This window comes from Choristoneura fumiferana, chromosome 7, assembly GCF_025370935.1.
Source record: "Choristoneura fumiferana chromosome 7, NRCan_CFum_1, whole genome shotgun sequence".
NCBI lineage: Eukaryota > Metazoa > Arthropoda > Insecta > Lepidoptera > Tortricidae > Choristoneura > Choristoneura fumiferana.
Genome location: NC_133478.1, coordinates 3,605,770 through 3,627,055, shown reverse-complemented (window position 1 = coordinate 3,627,055; position 21,286 = coordinate 3,605,770). Strand labels below are relative to the sequence as shown.

General features: G+C 35.9%; 2 protein-coding genes across 10 annotated transcripts; both read right to left on the bottom strand.

Annotated features, from left to right (window-relative positions):
- Positions 1 to 32: 32 nt before the first annotated feature.
- LOC141429371 (uncharacterized) lies at positions 33 to 4,007 on the bottom strand. Of its 7 annotated transcripts, none has more exons than XM_074089658.1 (5): positions 3,950 to 4,007; positions 3,583 to 3,805; positions 2,697 to 2,828; positions 1,490 to 1,682; positions 33 to 282 (listed from the first exon to the last, which is right to left on the bottom strand). In XM_074089658.1, the coding sequence occupies exons 2-5, from the start codon at positions 3,667 to 3,669 to the stop codon at positions 89 to 91; spliced, it is 606 nt and encodes a 201-aa protein (XP_073945759.1). In that variant the 5' UTR covers positions 3,670 to 3,805; positions 3,950 to 4,007; the 3' UTR covers positions 33 to 88. The 7 variants fall into 7 exon arrangements, with proteins under 7 accessions (XP_073945759.1, XP_073945764.1, XP_073945761.1 ...); XM_074089663.1 differs by having other exon boundaries at positions 3,583 to 3,717; XM_074089660.1 differs by having other exon boundaries at positions 3,984 to 4,007.
- A 2,587-nt stretch (positions 4,008 to 6,594) lies between these two features.
- LOC141429528 (uncharacterized) lies at positions 6,595 to 20,597 on the bottom strand. Of its 3 annotated transcripts, none has more exons than XM_074089867.1 (4): positions 20,261 to 20,597; positions 18,762 to 18,926; positions 16,970 to 17,150; positions 6,595 to 6,988 (listed from the first exon to the last, which is right to left on the bottom strand). In XM_074089867.1, the coding sequence occupies exons 1-4, from the start codon at positions 20,345 to 20,347 to the stop codon at positions 6,846 to 6,848; spliced, it is 576 nt and encodes a 191-aa protein (XP_073945968.1). In that variant the 5' UTR covers positions 20,348 to 20,597; the 3' UTR covers positions 6,595 to 6,845. The 3 variants fall into 3 exon arrangements, 2 of the variants coding, with proteins under 2 accessions (XP_073945968.1, XP_073945969.1); XR_012451551.1 differs by lacking the exons at positions 16,970 to 17,150; positions 18,762 to 18,926; positions 20,261 to 20,597 and adding exons at positions 9,659 to 9,839; positions 11,453 to 11,611; positions 12,305 to 12,603 and having other exon boundaries at positions 6,898 to 6,988; XM_074089868.1 differs by lacking the exon at positions 6,595 to 6,988 and adding an exon at positions 14,239 to 16,071 and having other exon boundaries at positions 20,261 to 20,586.
- Between the last annotated feature and the right edge of the window lie 689 nt (positions 20,598 to 21,286).

Here is a 21,286-nt window from a genome sequence, read left to right as displayed (position 1 = left end):
ATCATTATCTATCACAAAAAAAACTACGACCGTGTTATTTTCTATTTTAATGCTATTTCCTATTAAGCTTAGACGGTTTCCCTGTGGTTTACGCATCGCACAGTGCGTCCGTCGCCTTAAGAGAAGAGCCGTGATCGTCGCGTGCGCACGTCGCGGCGTCGGCGACGCAGACGCAGTACGACTCGGCTTCCGCCCCGTTGTTCACGAACTGTATCTCCAGATTTTGTTCTAATAGTTTTATACGCTCACTTCGCACCAAAAATAGCACGTATATGTAAATAACTGTAAAAGAAAAATATTTTTTAATAAGTCTTATACTTATTATCACATACATCACGCCTGTATTCCCAAATGGGGTAGGCAGAGCAAACGAAATGTTACCGCTAAGAGAGCCACTTTTAGCAATTTTAGGTTTAGTATGACAATAAAAAAGAATGGTAAAATAGTGACAGGTTGCTAGCCTTATAAAATAGCTATATGAAATTATGATTGTAATATTTTCCATCAAGAAGTGGGATCTCACAGAATACGACGGCACCCGAAACATCAAGAGTGAGATTGTCATATCCATTGATATGGAACTTTATTATTTATGTATATGTCAAATGTAAAAACGAATGTACGACTGGTACTGAAGCTATATGTATAATTGAGAGATAAATTTCCGATAAAATACTATCGAAAACCATTATGCGCTACAACTATATATCTGTCATCAAATATTTGCATACCGTAAACTGCTTCAACTTTGCCCTCTGGTCCCAACATTGCCTGATTTGATTTAGAGTCGATAACTTAGCACTCTCATAGGTTTTAAACTTTTATCTACACGGGAATTATTATTACGGGGGAATAAAAGTTTAAAAACCTAAAGGATGCTAAGTTATCGACTCTAAATCGAATCAGGCAATGTTGGGGGCAAAGTTGAAGCAGTTTACGGTACTGCCTTTTTTTGAGTTATTAAGCAACACAATGGTATAAATAAATAAAAAGAAATAAAAAATAAATATCTTAGGAAGGCAGTTATGTACAGTCATCATCTTATATATCGGAGCGGCCAAGGTGGTCAAAAATATCGGCACTTGCACTATATTGTTAAGGGGTCAGAGTTCAAGTTTCGATATTTTTGATCACTTTGGCCGTTCCGAAATATCAGCAGGGCTACTACAAAACTCGAAACTCGAAGTTCGTGTCGTGCGGTCCCTCTGACACTTATACTATTTAATACGAGAGCGAGAGGGAAGGTACGATACGAACTTCGAGTTTCGAGTTTCGTAGTAGCCCTGCTGATGGCGACACCTACAGTCGAACCATTTGTTTCCTGACGCACCGTAGAACGCTCTCACAATGTGTCATAATGAATTCCCTTGTCAAGCAATGCAATGTCACTATGGTCACTATGACTTTTTCTACGTAAAGTTTCTACAGTAGGTCACGATTCAGTTGGTTCGATAGTACATCCGGAACCCTAAAAAATACCGTTCCTTACAAATGTCAACGAAGCACATCGCAGGAGTAGCCACCACGCGGATTGCAATGTCTGCAAATCCATTATAAGATGTATCCCAAGTACTGACAGCTCTTTGAACGTCGTCGTAGATCATGGCCGAGGTTGAAGCAAATATTAAAATCACAACCACGACACCGTAGACAAAATACATTTTCATTAGTTTTGGACTTTTCTGGAAATAAAATGTTTATTTTTTAGTTATCCTACATAACCTCTTCACCGCCACAACACAAAGCAGTGACGTGCTCTACCTACGCCACAGAAAAACCAGCGACAAATCATCTTGATTTTTACCCGACTGGCCGAAGGAGGGTTATGTTTTTTGAGCGTATGTATGTATGTGGGTGTATGTATGTCCCGGACAGGATTCCACGAAGATGAAAGCTTATACCCATCGTCCCGGTTGAATTTCTTATGCTTTTTTATTTCAACCGCTTCACGTACCATTCTTGAGTAAAAATGACGTTCCGTGGACAGAATTTTGGGATTGAGCTTCACAATCCCAAAATTCTGTCCTGTTATTAATAAGTGTCGGCGTCGGGATGAATGTTCGGAGGGACGATCGGACGTTGTTAGTGTTGTGTGTCGGTGTGAAATATAGGGTGACTAATAAAAGTGACCAAGCTATCGTGATACGAGTGCCGGCACTATTAGTATCAATACGGGTAGTTCGAAGAACTCGCGCTGCTACAGACTTGACACACACTTCAGTTCAACTGTAATGTTGCCGAAACGTCGAGGTAAATATTACTTGTGTAATAATAGCGTGATAAGTCCCGTTTGTGGTATTTTGACTACTCATTTCAAGCTTTTATTTAACTTGCCCTGTTTGTTTTGGGTCAAATCTTGCAAGTTTTTTTATTAGATAGATAGATTAGATAGATAGATAAAAAAACTTTATCAAACACATGCCATGGCATTCTATAAACAAAGATTCAGTTTTTATATTACTTACATTCGTAAGTTGAATGACAATGTACTTAAATTGTATTTAAAATAAAATATTGAAGAGACCTTTGTACCTACTATTCGTTTATTATGCAATTATAGATTATGTCAACCCTTCAGAAATGAATCAAATTGAAATTATGCGCATCGTTTATATCAAAGTGAAAATGAGAGAAATTTTCGTTATGGAAATCATTAGGTATACACCAAAAGATAGTGTACATCCAAGACAGCTTACCTTATGACAAGCAACAATGAGTAGTACGTTGAATATAACGTCCACTATTAGTATGATTATACTTGGTAGTAAAATAATAATTTGTTCAAAGTACAGTACTGTGAATAAAATTGCTTTCAGGATATTTAATACCTGTAACAGAAAAAGAAACTATGTAATTTTAACAAAATTACGGTTACCAACAACCAATGTCGTCAAATTTGAAATGTACTTATATAAAATATGTACCTAATCTGTTAGTTTATGTCGACAAGTATTTTACACATAATTATTATATGCGAATAAAGTTACATTCTTTCCGCCATATTTACAGACCGAGCCGAGAATTCTATGTTTTGTGATACTTATTGGAAGTTAGTTACATAAAGTTAAAGTTCTTATTTCATTGAAAAAATTTGTGCTCCACCAAGTACATTCGGCAGTTATTCTTACAGTTCATTTGTACTTTGTGATTTGTGAAGTACACAGGGACTTACGAGGATATAGTCGAGTACATAGCACGCGCTTCAATTTGCCGTAGGTACCTATTATTAAAATTTTCAGTGAAAGAAAGAGGTGTCAATCAAGAAATTAGTTCAATGTCAGTTACATGACTTAAAACAATAAAGATTAATTTAACTTACAACTCAAGTCCTTACAAATAAAGTCCGAAATTATTGTTTTAAGTATTTATGTTGTATGAACTGTCACAAAAATAGTAGAGCACTTATTTGGTCGATTATACTAAAACAAGCATCCGCGTGCTGGTCACTGTCCCGTTAATTGCCATCTTTAATTTCACGCCGTTAGAGGTGGCAGCAGGATGACAGCTACTGGGCATTAGCAAGTCAAGGACTGGCACATTTACCTTAGTTACTAATAAATAATACACACCTTGTTTACTTACCAGCATTAGGTAACCCCATCCCAACAGACCTCTCCTTAGAGGTATGCAAAAGCAGCATCTTTTGAATCTAGGCGCTTCTCCTCGCATTTTACAGATTTAGCAGCTACAATCTTATATTACTAATCCAAAATTGTTCTAAATATCACATATAATATTAAAATTAGCCACTTCAAGGTAGACTATTTTAGGCATAATATTCTATGGGGTGGTAGATCGAGGTTATCTATAATAAGCTCTCTATTTTGACGCATCCATTACCATTATGATCACGGGTAAACCCATTCACTATAATGGCACTGGTAATTGTCGAAATAAGGTAACCGCGATCTACAAGCCGTAGAATATGTTTAATGTAGGTAGTTATAACCGTGAATCATTTAAAATTGTTAAACAATAAATACTTGTACACTGCTACTGTGTTTAAGTTATACTAAACTTTTGAACTACGCGTAAATACCAGTGATCTGTCTTTATCATGTTTTTTACGTGATAAGAAACATTGAGTTGTCACCAAACAATTATAATTAACATACCTAAAGAAAAAAAAATGATATTATATCATAATAATGTTACCTATAATATAAGAAGTTATTACGTACCTATTATAAACGGTTACCTTATGTATGTTAAGTATATAATATGAAATTAGCCCATAAACATGTTATTTCTTATGAAAGTATATAAAACAACTGTTATGCTAATCGATCGTTATACTTATTGAAATTATAGTGTTTCATGTTATACATAATGTAATTATACATTATGAACGTTTATAATATGATATTATTACTAACGTTTTTATATAACTAGAGACGCACCCAGTCAGAGAAGCACCCAGTCCCTGTACGGCGTTTCGTACAAATGCAAATCATCACATAGTCTTGTATAAAATGCAAAATCTCGTCAAGCAAAACTAATAAAAATGTCATGATCAACCATGGCGGCAAAATAAAGAGAACTGACGTTGTCATGGCGGTTTGTGCTAGTGTCACCCCCTGCGAAAAGCTTTGCGTAATATTCATCATCATCATCATCATGTCAGCCGAAAGACGTCCACTGCTGGAGATAGGCCTCCCCAAGGCTCTCCACTCAGACCGGTCTTGTGCTTTTCGCATCCACCGCGATCCCGCGATCTTAACCAGGTCGTCGCTCCATCTTGTTGGAGGCCTACCAACAGCTCGTCTCCCGGTCCGCGGACGCCATTAGAGAACCTTCTGACCCCATCGGCCATCAGTCCGGCGAGCAATGTGCCCCGCCCACTGCCACTTCAGTTTCGCAATTCTTCGGGCTATGTCGGTAACCTTAGTACTACTGCGGATATCAACATTTCTAATTCTATCCCGCAGAGAAACCCCGAGCATAACCCTCTGAGTGAATTTGAGTTTTCTCATGAGGCCCATCGTTAGCGCCCACGTCTCAGATCCGTATGTCATCACTGGCAACACACACTGGTCAAAGACTTTTGACTTCAAGCACTGCGGTTATTTGGACGAAAAGACACAAAATACAAATACAAATAACTTTATTTCGCTTGAAGTATGGTACAAGAGGTACAATAGTTAGGAATTAAAAGACAATATTGGTTCACATATTTCATCTGGCATGCAAAATATCATAAATTACAATTATTAGATTAGATTTTTAGAAAAATATGGCTCTGTCCATTGGAGGACAATTTTGCCAGTGTCTAGTAGTTTTTGCCGTTGTACGGTAAAAAAATTCTAGAAAACGAAAACAGAGGTAATGGTCATAAAATTACAATTATTATTTTTTATATTACAACCAAAATGTCACCTGATTTATTATTGGTCAAAAGAAGTTTAAGTTCACTGCGAAGCTTCCCGAAAATTCTCTATTATTACCTAATGAATCAGAAATCTTTTTTTTATGGTAACTACTACAAAGTGTTATTAACATTATATTATAAGTAGGTAGGTACTTATACTTTTAAATTATAAATATCAAAAACACAAAATTAAAAATGGGATTGGTTTTTTGGAGTCTTTTTTGTATTTTTTATTTCAACTCCAAATTTGTTACTTTTATTTGTTTTTGTTTTTATTTGTTTTTGTGTCTTTTATTTGTTTTTTTTGAAATAAGCAACCTGAGATATGTATGCATAGGAAAAATTCGTGTCTAGATTCCTGTCCAGCGGTGGTGTAGGGGTTATAGCACGCAGCACGGATTGCTGAGGACCTGGGTTCGATTCCCAGCGCTGGTCTCTTTTTCTGGTTTTTCTGTGCATCCATGTCACAGTTTGTATTTTCGATATGGTTAAAAATGGGAGCCAGTTCTGTAACTAAAAATGCATGTCTATCGACTTTGCCAACAAAGTAAATGAGAATCTCGTGTCGGTCTGATACACGAACCTATTAATAAATTAAGAAGGATAAAATAAAACTACTTTACTCAGAGTGCGTCTTTTTTAATTTTATTAACTTTTTTTGGTCATTTTTCTATTACAAAATGGTCGACTATTCTGATACATTTTTTTAGTTATCTGGTAGAAATACGGAACTATAAAAAATAATCGTAAACGACATCAAAATCTACAGCTAATTCGTAAAAAATGTGATCAGAAAAATGAGACGGTTGAAACGCTCGAATGATCGCCTAGCTTATAATTTAGGCCTCGTTCTATAGCTATCAGGAATGAGGGCTATCGCGAATGAATTTGCCACTAGAGGCGCTAGTGTAGCGTGAGGTCTTCAAAATGTCAAATCTCATAGTTTTTGAGTGAGCTACGCGGGTTTATAATATATTATTAATTAGAATAATTTTGTGAATATTTTGTAATATCTGAAATTAATTATGGCAAATATGCGTTCCGGGGCAATGAATGTCTGTGTTTTGAGACAGTTTTGTCTTTCGGAAACCTTTGTCCTCCCTTTTTTCCGAACAAAACGGGGACTATGCAACACTGTGGCATGCTCGATATTTTTATGGTACGGTTTTAAGGTGTATTAAATATGATTTTAATCTAAACTCTGTTTTCACGCCCGTAATAACAGATTCAACAGTGCGCCATCTAGTGAGACAAAAAACGATAGCCCTCATTCAGTATAAAATAAAAAAACGATTGTGAATACAAAAAAAAATAGAAAAACATGGTCTTTTTCTAACACTACGAAGGCCGGAATCCCGCGGCATGTCTATACTAGCATAATTAGGTCTATTACCACCAGTGGCAACCGAATTGGCTATCACTGCACATAAATATCGCGTCCTTCGTTCATGTCCATGCACAATCACACCCTCTTAGGTTAGTTGTTTGTCATGTTTGTACACACTTGTACGCAGATGGACTCCGCATCTGCTGCGTTGTTCACGAACTGCACCCCCAGGTTTTCTTTCCGCAACTTAATGGCCTCACTGCGCGTTAACAGTATCAAGTACACTTGCACAACTGTAAAAAGTAACGGTTATTATAATTTAGATTATTAAACTTTTTGAAAGAAAGAAAGAAAATACATTTATTTTACGCCATAAAAACAAACATATAACAAATACAAGACATAGTGACGCTAAATAGGTACTCAGCATAATGTCACGGCAAGCCGTGGCGCTGATTTTCAGTGAGGACCTTATTTTTGTGACTTTTATTTATCCCGAGCTAAAAGTCAAATCTGTTTTTCCTTTTCACTATTATTATTATTATATTATTTTTCATTATTAGAGTTTTTCGTGTACCTTTGTGGGGCCCACAACCTTACTTCATCACTAATCTCATAATATTATAAATGCGAAAGTTTGCTGTTTGTTTGTTACATCTTCACGTCTAAACTGCTGACACACACACACACACACAAACATCATGCCTGTATTCCCAAATGGGGTAAGCAGAGCACACGAGACGTTACGGCTTCGGAGCCCCTTTTAGCAATTTTAGGTTTTAAGTTTGACAAAAACGGTACAATAGTGACAGGTTGCTAGCCTGTCGCCTACGGTAAACCTTAAGCTATATCCTCAGTCGCCTCTTACGACATCCATGGAAGACATGGAGAGGTGTTATTCTGCCGCTGAACCAATTTAGATGAAATTCGGTATACCTACACCTACAGATAGTTTGAGTTCCGGGAAAAGAAATAGGATAATTATTACCTGGAAAATTGGTTAGTTCCGCGGAATAGCAATAGAGCATAAAACGATTTTACCCCAGGCATTCATATAGCCACCCGAGCCGGTTATTAATTGTTCTCTTACTAGGTACCTTTTATTTTTCATGCATTGCTATATAATTACAAATTTTTAGTTTAATTAATTTATTTTAATTGATTTGATTGATTTTTAGTTTTACATAATACCTATAGAAACTTTTTCGTCTGTGGCTCTTGACACCTCATTGTTGACACCTGATTACCTTGGTCTTAGACTAAGATTCTACTTTATGCACTATAGCATAAAAAGTAATTTTATATTGCCTAGATCCAGCATAAATACATACTAACTTTACGAGCATGAAAAATGAAAAAGTAATTTATTTATATTAGTCTCAGGTCATCTATGGTATAATACTCCGTACGTAAGTATCTGTTACTTTTATAACCAAGGAGCGGAATTTTCATAGCAAAAATCAAATGTCAAGAGGGATTGACCACTGTATTTAATTGACTGTCGATGTTTAACTGTCAGTTAGCACGATATATTTTAGGTAATGAAATTAGACCGGCAGTGGGACACTATAGGTTACCAAAAAAAATAGACCTGTGCGTTTGTTACAATTTAAACACAAAACCGAAACGGAAATGTTAAACAGTGTAACTGACGATAGACTAACCTTCATTCAAAATAACAGAATCGAAATCTATATCTGTACTAATTTATTATATTTTCTTCATCTTGTCTGTTGTAACTAAGAATTGTCATTATTTTCTCTACATTGTCACCATTTAAACTAAGAGAAGTAAGAGAATAATTGAAAATTAAGAGAAGGATATTACTTTATCCATTTGTTAATCGTTTTTCTTTTACGATTAACCATTTTCGTTAACACGGGAACCTAATAAAATAATATGTATGAAAACTCAAGTGACATCAAATGTAAAATGTGACGTGGCGTAATGTTTATTTTAACCCTTTACCAGGCGAAGGGATATATTCCTCCCACATCTTATATCGGTTACCGTAGTCAGGTTTTAACTCCAAACCTCCTACAAAATATTTTGTCGATCCCTGAAAATAGTATTTTATTATCTTCATTCACAACACGCTTCTAAATCGCGTAATATATCTTTGGCAGCCGTTTAGATTCACTTGAACTGTAATTTCAGTAAACTACGGAGAAATTGGAACACTTTCCATAATTTCTATGAAACAGAAGTACATAGGTCGAACAATTTTTTGATATTTTGTAGATTTTGAGTGTTGAAAGCTAATGTAATCGTAAACATTGCTAAATATTCATTTAAACCTTGACTATTATAACCGATATAAGATGTGGGTGGAATATATCCCTTGGCCTGATCAAGAATATAATAAGACAAAATCTAGTATGACAGTTCATTACTTAGACAGGCGATGGGATATCCGTAACCCACATATTTATTTCTGGTTTAAAGGAAGATCTCCGACTTTCATGAATACATTTTTTACAAGGCGTTCAATTTACGGTTGCAACAGCATATAAAGTACGTATTAAGACACGCTGGTTCTTCGGGGCCTGGTAAAGGGTTAATAAAGAAGATGCGAGTGGCTTATCAAAGATCAAATGATAACATGCAAAAATGGAAAGTCGATAAAACACAATGGTCAATCGCTCTTGACATTTGATTTTTGCTATGAGAATTCCGCTCCTTGGTTGCGACTTTCGCCCGAGACTGCAATTTAAACTGCAACTGTCAACTGCCCATTTTAATCACAGTTTGCCTGCACTTTTCCTAACTGCAATGGAAAATGTATGGACAGTCACGGCAATCGCTAGTTAAATTGCATTAGAGACGCGTCTGTACTTAGTGTTGTTTGATAAGTAGTTCATATTTACTTATTATTATTAGTAAATTTGTTAGTATCTTTATTCTGATCAAACCACTGCTAGTGGCTATTTATTTAGTTAAGGGGGAAAAATTCGTTTACTTACATATGATAGTGAAACCCACGCCCCATGCCATAACATAATTTAATAATAAGTATTGATTCATATTCTCCCTTCGCTGCATCCAGTAAATATCTCTATAAATTAATAATCCTTCTAAAATTAGGATTAAGATTAGCCAAACTACGCAGTAGATGTATGATATACGCAGTAACTTGTAACTTTTCTGTAAAAAAAAAAACAATTTTTGCAGGTAAACCAGAATTTTTGCGGAATTTTGCAATAACTCATATTTCCAAAATTATTATTATAATTATTATCTTCTCAAATTTTCAAGGTAATTTTTGCTACTTATGTCGGCGGCCGATCGTAAAATCCGCCAGATCAGAAATTCCTAGGCATATCGTGATATGCCTAAAAGTTGGCAAGGCATATCACGATGTTTCTGAGAAACAATACGCCAGATCGATTAGAGCAATGCATTCGTCGATATTCCTAGCTTTACACCGGGCACGTCGTGATATGCCGGACACATCCAGACGTATCACGATGTGCCTGAGAAACAATATTTTACTTGAAAACTTTTTTCTGTAATCAAAAATACTATTTGAATTGTGACCACAACACACGAGCCGAGCGAGCGAAAGAAGCGTGCCTCGGAGCGGCTACCGAAGTGCCAGAACCGATTTGGCGGCGTTTCATTATATGCCTAGGAATTTCATGATCTGCCTTAACGTCACTAGGCAAATCGTTATACGGTGAGTTCTTAACGATATGGCGGATCTCACTTAGCCAAATCAAGAAATTGGCGCCTTTTCACGATATGCCTAGGAATTTCGTGATCTGCCGGATTTTACGATCGGCCGCCGTGTTTAAGTCCAGAGGTCGCATTCAACATCTCTTTCTAATATCTTCACCCTATAATTGTGTGACAAAATGAAGTGATGATAACAATTGTGATTTCGAGTGTGTACTACTACAAGGCCTCAGAGTACCTTATAGCTATTACTTATATTAGTCATATGAGGAAAATCGTAAAATTTAAAAACATTATTTTGCGAACTTTGGTATATAAGATAAGAAAAGGTGGTCCCGATTCGATGTCATTAAAACTATGGATTGACTAGCTTTTACACGCGGTTTCTCACGCGTAAACCATTAGATGTAGGTAGATGTGAATTTTAAAGATTAGTTATTAAATTACCAGGGGAATAGTCTGAAATTGAGTAGATATATTGATAGATAGATAGATAAAAACGTTTATTTGGTACTGCAAACACACACAATCAAGATTAGATACAAGGATACAAAACATCAGTCCAGAAACATTATTCATTATTCATTCAGAACATTCGTATTATTCACAAAAATATCTGCCCCGGCTGGGAATCGAACCCGGGACCTCAAGCTTCGTAGTCAGGTTCTCTAACCAAACCATATAGAAAGCATTTTTAGGAAGAGAGAAAGAAATAAGAAAGAATAGTGCGTGGTTCATGAAATTTGGTAGGGTTGTTTTGAGTGTCCTCAACGATCCAGGATAAGGTGTAAGTTTTGGGAATTCCCAAGGGAATGTTTTTTTGCGTGAACCGTGAAGGAGTAACACGCTAAAACGGCTGGACGGATTTGGATGAAATTTGATTTATAGGCAGCTGAACGTCAGAAATAATATACAGGCATAGAATAGGTAGATAATAGTACAAATACGGGCTACTTATTCTTATGAGAATTTAGTAAAATCGCGGGATTTTTATTCAACAGCTGGCTCTAACGAATAACGCGTGCGAAGCCGTGAGTAAACACTAGTTTTTAAATACATCTTTAGTTCTTTGTAATACATACCTTATGGCCACCAACAATAAGGAACATGGCGAAGAATGCGTCAATAAAATAATATACAGTTACTCCAATGCACATTAACATTTCATAATATAATGATGGGTCAGAACTCAAGTAAATACAAATAAACGCAAGTCGAATCGTGGCCAGCATGTCCAGAGCCTGAAAAAAGGAAATAATACGTTTTTTAATAATATTACTTAACCTCTTGTGAGACAAAGGACCCCGGGCCGTATGGAAAATGTGGTTTCAGTATATCCTGAGATTTTAATTATGTTATAGATTTCAAAGACCTTACCAAAAAAAACTCTAAAAAACTAAACTAAACTCTGAAAGGGACTCAGAACAGAGCACCCTAAGAGACTTTTGTTCAGGACTTTGAAATCTATAACATATCAAAATCTCAGGGTATTGAACTGAAACCACATTTTCTATAATTTAGGTCCGGGGTCCTTTGGAAGACCTCACGATTATAAGTCAGTAGACAAGGGTCGCTCCGACTAGTTTCCATATTTTCGGAAGATTTTTTTGTAGGTCATCAGTAAGTTCTTATGCATCGTCTTTCATTATTTTTATCAAAATGCTTAGGTACTAGTAATAAACGTGAAAGTCTTTGACGGTTTGTTACCTCTTCACGCCGTTGAACCGATTTAGATGCAATTTAGTATATAGATAGATTAAAATCTCGGACAGGACAAAAAAAATACAAGGAAAACTACATAGTTCTCGCGGGATAGTGGTAAGACGATATATGACGAGATAGAGTCGCGGGAAATAGCTAGTCTTTCGATATTATAACTGATCTAATTTTTTTTTTATTATTTTTAATTAATCGTGAATAATAAACTAACTCACCAGTCGAAGATATCCCCATCCAACGAGACCTCTTCTGAGAGGCAAACAGAAGCAGCACCTTTTGAATAAAGGTAATTCCCCTTTCATTTTTAAAAATGATAGTGTGACAAGTTACACAAACACATACACACAGAGGTCACAGAATATTATTTCTACGCTTAACCACAGACGTAGCACTTTTTTTAAATGGTTGAAATAATGTATATTTTGATAAAATTCTAATTAAACTTCAGCCGTTAAAACGATACAATCAAATGAGTAGGTAAATTAAGACTACTATTGCCTAGCACCTCATTTAAGTAATGACCAGCGGAGTAGTGTTATTTATACTTATACCGTCTAACATAAACATTTCTTGATAAACTTTAAACCTCTGGTTATACCAGAAGCGTTTTTTAATATAATCATAAATATGATTGCTCTTGTTTTCACAACACGGTAAATATTTTTGAAAAAATAAAAAATAAATTATTTGAAATTACCCGTGACGACGAATATTTCTCCAACGTATTGGAATCTAGTCTATTTTAATACGCGTAGCCATATTAATGCGCAAAACAAGCATAGAAAAGTGGATTATACTATTTGCAGCTAGAAGCGATTTGGTGCTAATTTAAAATTACTTTAGGTTATGATTGGTTTTTTTTGGAGTCTTTCAACTCCAAATTTGTTACTTTTACGGGTATCCCGTGAAAACCATATCGAAAATACAAACTGAGACACGGATGCACAGAAAAACCAGAAAAAGAGCCAAAAAAGAAAGAAAAGAAGGAAAAGAGAGAGAGAGATTGTCTGGGTGAGCGGTTAGTTCCGAAGGAATGTGACTTCTCTCGATGAGAGCGAAACATAGATGTCGCTAGTGCTGCTGCTTGAGTGGCGTAGTAGAAAAAAGCAAACTGAGACATCAGTTTTATGTCTTAAAAAATCACAAAATAGACAGTGGGGTTGCCAGGGAGCATGACGTAAAAAAATAGCGGGGTCAAAGTAATATAATTGTAGGTATAAGCCAAATGTCAATATATAACCTAATTGCGTTTTCTTTAATTATGAACAGTGATCGGAATAGGTAGAGCTAATTTACCTAAAGTTCGTGGAACAGAGACGAAAAGTGGAGACTTCCTTAGATCAAAAATTTTTCTCGGGACAATTTGTCCCGGTTTTGGGACATCGTTTAAATATATTAAAATAAATGCCGTAAAGGTGCCAGGAGTGGTTTTTACAAATAAATAATAGTAGATTATTGTCGTGGCCTGGAAGTAGGCAATTGCTGGCTGAGTATGACTCTTAAACGGACGAGCTTGCGAGTCCGTTTAACTAATACGAAGCCAGCCAGTGCTATTCCAGCCGAGACTAATATAAAGCTTTTCTCAAAAATGGTGAATAATTCTGAAATAGAATAAACTTTTTCTCAAGATATATTATAAAATTTAATTTTATTCCAATATTTTTCTTATGCTTTCCCGCCTTTTTTCATTAAAAATAAACTGCAGGTGTATTTTTCCACCGAAAACACCACAAGCTATTTCAGACCCAATAGAAAAAGTCCGGAGTTCCAACAAAATATCTGATACCGTCCATTAGACTTGGCTGTATACGACTTGTGCCAACATTTCCATGGCCTTTTTAACTTTAAAAAAAAATGTGACTGATTGCAGGCGCGCTAATTCATTATTGTCGAGCTAGCGCACCTGCAATCTTTTTAACTTTTTAATTTTTCGCTGACCATAAACTATGCACTACACCTTCTGATATGTAAAGAATAATGTCAACTTTTACGGTCATTTTTGAGAAAATTAAATTAATATTACACGAGCATAATATACAACAGTTCAGTTAAAATGAGAAGTTCATTTCTAATGCGGGCGAAGCCGCGGGTTAAAACTAGAAATCAAATAGTTCTATAGGAAGCACTTTTTGGTTTAATAAAAAACAAATAACATTTTTATGACATATCTTTATTGTAAAAACAAAATAAGAAACCCAATGTTAACTGACATCGAGCTCAATAATAATTATGAAACTTAGTACTGGCTCTACCTATACTCCGTTTATTTTAAAGTTTGAAGTAACGGTCGAAGTGTAACACACGTTTCTCGGTATTTCGAACACAAATGGACTAAAAATACCTACATGTAGAATTATTAGCGGTATATATAATTTTATTATTATAGAAGTTAACACAATTTTAAATAGTTTCATTGTTTCATTTAAAAACGTGTGCAAAGTGAATTAATAATTTTGTTTTATTTTTTAATATAATATATTAAATAATTATGCAATTGTATTTATGTGTGTTGATTTTACATTACGTAACTATGTAAACTCTTACCCCCTTATTCATAAACGACAATCAAACCTATTTTAGTTAAAATGCCGCTAAAATTCGTTTGTCCTTATCTGTCACTTCGACATTTGTATTTGTTAGAAAGGGACAAAGCATTTGTTAGTTAACATAGGCTTGTTAAGTTTTATGAATAAGGGGGTAGTTCATTGCTTAATGTTTACTCAGTTCTTCAAAAGATGGCACTGCAATGTGTCGCAATTAATTTATTATAGTTTTATTTCGTTGTATTATTGAATCATTTAAAATATATAATTAAATTTGTCAATATCCGTATCCCCTCTTCTAAACTTAGAGTTAATTTGGCAAAATCCTTACTCACTCAGTGGCTTACTCATGTCACAACGTTATTTATTTCAGCGCCATCTATTAGTTTAGCGGGGTACTCGATAGTCATAGCACGTATTTGAAACTCGAAGGTGCAAACTCAATCGAGTGTAGTGGCTACCTGCCCTTTTAAGGGTTGCATTTTTATAGTCTAAGGGTTGAATTTTTATAGCCTATAACGCGGCCGGGGATTTTCTCGACAGATTAGTAAAGTTTGCACCAAAATCCGTTCAGCCGTTCTCACGTGATGACGTGATGCGCGGTCAAATAAACTACAAACAGATAAACAGACAAACAGACAAAAAATCTAAAAACTGTTGGAACGTCTTCTGTTATCGATTCTAAGTATCCCCAGCCAACTTTTTTTTTCAGATATCTTCCATGTACAGACTTTCGACCCTCTTCAGCTTTATTATAATGTATAGATAGATAGATTATGGTATAGATAGACAGATAGATTATTAAAATCTGTCGCGTAATTTTAGCAGTGTTACACCCTAGTAGACGTCATATTCTTTGTTCGTATTAATGCACAATGAGGGCTATCGTTTTTTGTCTCACTAGATGGCGCACTGTTGCGTGAGGTTTTTAAGTATGGCTTTCAAAGTCTGTTATTACGGGCGTGAAAACAAAGTTTAGATTAAAATCATATTTAATACACCTTAGAACCGTATCATAAAAATATCGAGCATGCGACAGTGTTGCATAGTCCCCGTTTTGTTCGTAAAAAAGGGAAGACAAGGGTTTCCGAAAGACAAAACTGTCTCAAAACACAGACATTCATTGCCCCGAAACGCATATTTGCCATAATTAATTTTAGATATTGCAAAATATTCACAAAATTATTCTAATTATAAATAAACCCGCGTAGCTCAGCCAAAAACTATGAGATTTGACATTTCGGAGACCTCACGCTACACTAGCGCCTCTAGTGGCGAATTCATACGCGATAGCCCTCATTACGCCCCGTTTAAGTTGTCCAGCCGCACGCATTGAGGCTCTGCTTCCGCCGCGTTGTTCACGAACTGCACCCCCAGGTTTTCTTTCCGCAACTTAATCTCCTCACTGCGCGTTAACAGTATCAAGTACACTTGCAGAACTGCAAAAAGTAAAGGAAAATGTATGTTTCTAAATGTTGTGATTTTTATTGACTCTAAAATAAAAGTCAAATGGGGCTTTAATTAAGCTATCTTGTTGGTTCTGTTTAGTCAAAATACCACAAAATATTTACCATGTGTTTTAGCGTGATAAGTCCTGTTTGTGGTCTTTTGACTATAAGTGAAAATCACGAAAATTTAAAACGTTATTCCGTTTTTTCTGTTAAGTCGAATTTTATTCAAGAATGAATGTAATGTAAATGGGGCTTCTGATGACTAATTCATCATTGCTTTTCGAGTATATTGGTACAAATCAAACCGATTAAATCCGAACCAGTAAAATACAATATAAACATATATAAATATCACGGGACAATTCACACCAATTGACCTAGTCCCAAAGTAAGCTTAGCAAAGCTTGTGTTATGGGTAGGTACTAAGCAACGGATAAATATAATCATATAGATAGACACATACTTAAATATATATTAAACACCCAAGACCTGAGAACAAACATACGTATTTTTCATACAAATATCTGCCCGACACGGGAATCGAACCTGGGACCTCAAGCTTCGTGGTCAGGTTCTCAAACCACTAGGCCATCTGGTCGCCAAAATGCGAACCAGTACTTTAAAGAACTATATTTAATGTGATTTAAATGCGAATTGGCGGAGGCTGTTACAGACGCTCTGTATTCTAACTGTAACTGACACCTGCCCATAAATATTAAACGCAGATAGTGTGCAATGTGCTTGCAATTTTGCCAACTGCAATGGTAAATGTACCAGCAGTCGGCAGTTAGATTGCAGTTGGTACGCAGATTGTCTGTAACGGCCCTTATAATGTCAATGTGTTTGTAATTTTAATATAAAGTGATAAAAAAATGCGTTTACTTACAAATGATACTGAAGGTTATGGCCGAATCCAATGCAATGTATTTAACTTTGTATAAGTTTATATGCTCCTCCCTCTGTATCCAGTTAATACTGGAGTAAGCAATTAATCCTCCTATGATTAGGATTAAAGCTAACCAGACTATACAGTAGATGTATGATATGCGCAGTAACTTATAACTTTTCTGTAAAAAAACATACAGTTCAACCAATATCTTTGTCATTCCTTAATTGACTTAATAGAACCAAAATGTAATTAATGTATTTCAATTTTATTTGTGATTTTAAACTACGCGTTCCATATTGCCAAAATTAATTCTACTTGTGACCAAAGTAGTTGAACTGTGGCTGAAACGTCGAGGTAATTTTGGCAATCAAATTTTTTAGGGTTCCGGAGCCAAAAGGGCAAAAACGGAACCCTTATAGTTTCGCCATGTCAGTCTGTCTGTCTGTCTTCTGTCTGTCCGTCCGTCCGTCCGCGGCTTTGCTCAGGGACTATCAATGCCAGAAAGCTGTAATTTTGCACGAATATGTCGAATATGTATGTAAACCATGCCAACAAAATAGTACAATTAAAAATTCAAAAACAATTTTTTTAGGGTACCTCCCATAGACGTAAAGTGGGGGTGTTTTTTTTCTCATCCAATTAACCCTATAGTGTGGGGTATCTTTAGGGGTTTACTAAAACGATTTTTCAGTTTAGTGATTTGTTTGCGAAATATTCAACTTTAAAGTGCAAATTTTCATTAAAATCGAGCGTCCCCCCCCCCCTCTAAAATCTAAACCGGTGGGTGGAAAAATTTGAAAAAAATCAGGATGGTAGTAAGTATATCAAACTTTCAAGGAAAACTATAACGGCAAAGTTTGCTTGAGAATTATTAGTAGTTTATGAGTAAATAGCAGCTTAAGGTATAAAATATACCTAAACTTGGAAGATTCCGTACAAAATACGAAATCCTTAGAAAAATATTACTTTTTTTTTGGTAATGGCTACGGAACCCTATTTTGGGCGTGTCCGACACGCTCTTGGCCGGTTTTTTCATTTTTACATTTAAAAAGTGGCTACACTCTTGACATAGTGGTCGTGATCGTTGGTTGCGGTTTAGGAACAGTAGTGAAACTTCAAGACTACTTTCTTGGGAAAATGGTGTGGAGGTTCCCCCTATCTTCTACACCGCTGACAGCTGTTGCTCACTCTTATATCAGATTCCTTAGTCGCCTTTTACGATACCTATTGGAAGCCGTGGTGGCCGAGTGGTTAGACCTATGGCCTCTCAAGCAGAGGATCGTGGGTTCAAACCCCGGCTCGTACCTCTGAGTTTTTTGAAATTCATGTGCGAAATTACATTGGAAATTTACCACGAGCTTTACGGTGAAGGTAAACATCAAGGTAAACCAATTCAATGGTGAGTGTGAAGTTCCCAATCCGCGCTGGGCCCGCGTGGGAACTACGGCCCAAGCGCTCTTATTTTGAGAGGAGGCCTGTGCCCAGCAGTGCAGTATATAGGCTGGATTGATGATGATTGGAAGAGAGGTCCGTTCTATTCTAGAACATTTTGGCAATACAGAATTACTTACTTATATTAGACTCAGCTGCGTTAGTCCTTACATTATGATTTTTTAGAAATTTCAAGCATGAGATGTACAGTCAAGGGCAAAGATATTGAGCACGGCCAAAGTTACAAAAATATGTAGACACGACTTTATGCATTTAACATTAAGGCCGTGTATACATATTTTTGCAACTTTGGCCGTGTCGATATCTTTGCCCTTGACTGGACATACGTAGTACATACCTTATGGCCACCGACAATAAGGAACACGGCAAATAATGCGTCAATACAATAGTATATGGTTGTTGCGGTACACATTATCTTTTCGAATATTACTGGGCCAATATATATAGAATATATTTCAATACATATAAAGACAAAGCGAATTATGGCCAGTACATCGAGAGCCTGAAACAAAAAAAAAAAAGTATTTTATTTGATTTATTTTGGCGTTACTCTATGAAGTTCGATATCAATGAACTACTAAAAAAAATCTTACTTCTCTGAGGTGCTACTAATCAAACACTACACGGTCTGTGCGATGGTGGGTGACCGATTATTTCACCGACATTCATTGCACCGAATTTTGTTTTTTTTTACGCTTCTATCGCACATCTATCGATGCGGAATCGGCTTAAGCCGACTAAAAAACGCTTTATCACGCAATAAGAGCGAAAAAGACGTCTTCCCGTCGGTAAACGTCGTTTCATGCCGGCCGAGTCGATCTACGTTTTTTTCGCTCTTATTGCGTGGGCATAAAGAGTAGTTTGGGGAGCCCCTGAAGCGTTGAACCGCTTTAAATGAAATTTCGTATGGAGGCAGTTTGACATTCAGGGAAGGGCTTAGGATACATTTTACCCCGTAAAATTGTATTCGCGGAATAATGTCAAAAATATTATTTGTAGACGGAGTCGCGGGCATCGTTTAAATACTTTATGCGTAAAAGCGTAAAAAAATACACTCAATTTTGCGTTTATAATGTTCACAATGTCCACCGTTGGACATAGGCCTCCCCCATAGAATTAGGTTGTAATGACGGCTATCGCGTATGAATTCGCCACTAGAGGCGCTAGTGTAGCGTGAGGTCTCCGAAATGTCAAATCTCATAATTTTTGAGTGAGCTACGCGGGTTTATTTATAATTAGAATAATTTTGTGAATATTTTGCAATATCTGAAATTAATTATGGCAAATATGCGTCCCGGGTCAATGAATGTCTGTGTTTTGAGACAGTTTTGTCTTTCGGAAACCTTTGTCCTCCCTTTTTTCCGAACAAAACGGGGACTATGCAACACTGTGGCATGCTCCATATTTTTATGGTACGGTTTTAAGGTGTATTAAATATGATTTTAATCTAAACTTTGTTTTCACGCCCGTAATAACTGACTTTGAAAGCCATACTTTAAAACCTCACGCAACAGTGCGCCATCTAGTAAGACAAAAAACGATAGCCCTCATTGGGCCAATCAACTATTTTACCGACACTTTGAGCGTCTCCTGCGTTACCAAAATTGTCTCTGATGTTACCAAAAAAATCAATCAATCAATATTTCACGATTTAATAGCTTAAACTTACGTAGGATGGCATGTATTCATGTACACCATCTATTAAATTACAGAAAAAACATGTTTACTTACAAAAATCTGCAATTGTTTGAAAAATGTCGCGGACAGATTAGTGTCGGTAAAAAAGTTGATTGGCCCAATTAATAGTTAATTATTAAACATTATTGTTCAACTCACCAGTCTTAAATATCCCCATCCGACCAGACCTCTTCTCAGAGGCAAACAGAAGCAGCACCTTTTGAATACAGGTAATTCTCCTTTCATTTTTAAACTGTTCGTGTAACTAGATACAAAGATCTCAAACGAATTATTTCTATGCGCTACCCAGACCTAACACATAAAATGCTTGAAATAATGTTTTTTGATACTATATTTTAAAATCTACTTCAGACGTTTAAAACTAGTAACAAAAAGATATTAAAACAAGTATAATAAAACAGCTAGTAAGACTGCTTTGCCTAACATCTCATTTCAAGTAATGATTCGCGGATATAGTAATATTTATACATATACCGTCCGTCGCACATAAACAATTCTTGATAAACTTTAAACCTTTGCATACGTACTCGTACGTATGTCGTACTTACCCGTCTGTAAAATCCGTTAGATCTTAATATTCCTGGGATTCTAAATATCATGATGTGCATAATAAAAAATAGATAAACAAGAAAAATAGGTGAGTTCTAAGTTTTATTTTTGTATATAAAAAAACTTTTTGTAAATAAACCTTCTCTTCTGCTATACCATCTAACACGCGCAAGATCTTTTATTAGTTAGGAGTTTCCTCGCAACCTCACGTCTCCTAAACAGTATATCCGCCTGTCGATTATTTTTATTCACTTAGCGTTTTTAAATTTTTGTGGATGTTCTCTGTCTCCCAACCCTGGTGTATTTTAGCTCGCAATGGATATTTTTCGAACATCAAGACAATGTACGAACGGCTTATCTTTACTGCTTTGTTAGTAACCTATCGCACGAAATTGATTTCTTGAGTTCTCGAGGCGTTCTTATTCCCAACTCACGCTTCCCAAATGTTTAATTTGCCAAACTATTTAATTCCCAAGTCAGGATTTCTCTGGAACTATTTTTTTTTCGGACTTTCATATAATATAACAAACCTAACCTACGGTGTTGTACAAAAGCATAAGAAAAAAATTAAACCACACTGACCACTGCCGCACTGAGAAAAATTTTTGGTTTCGG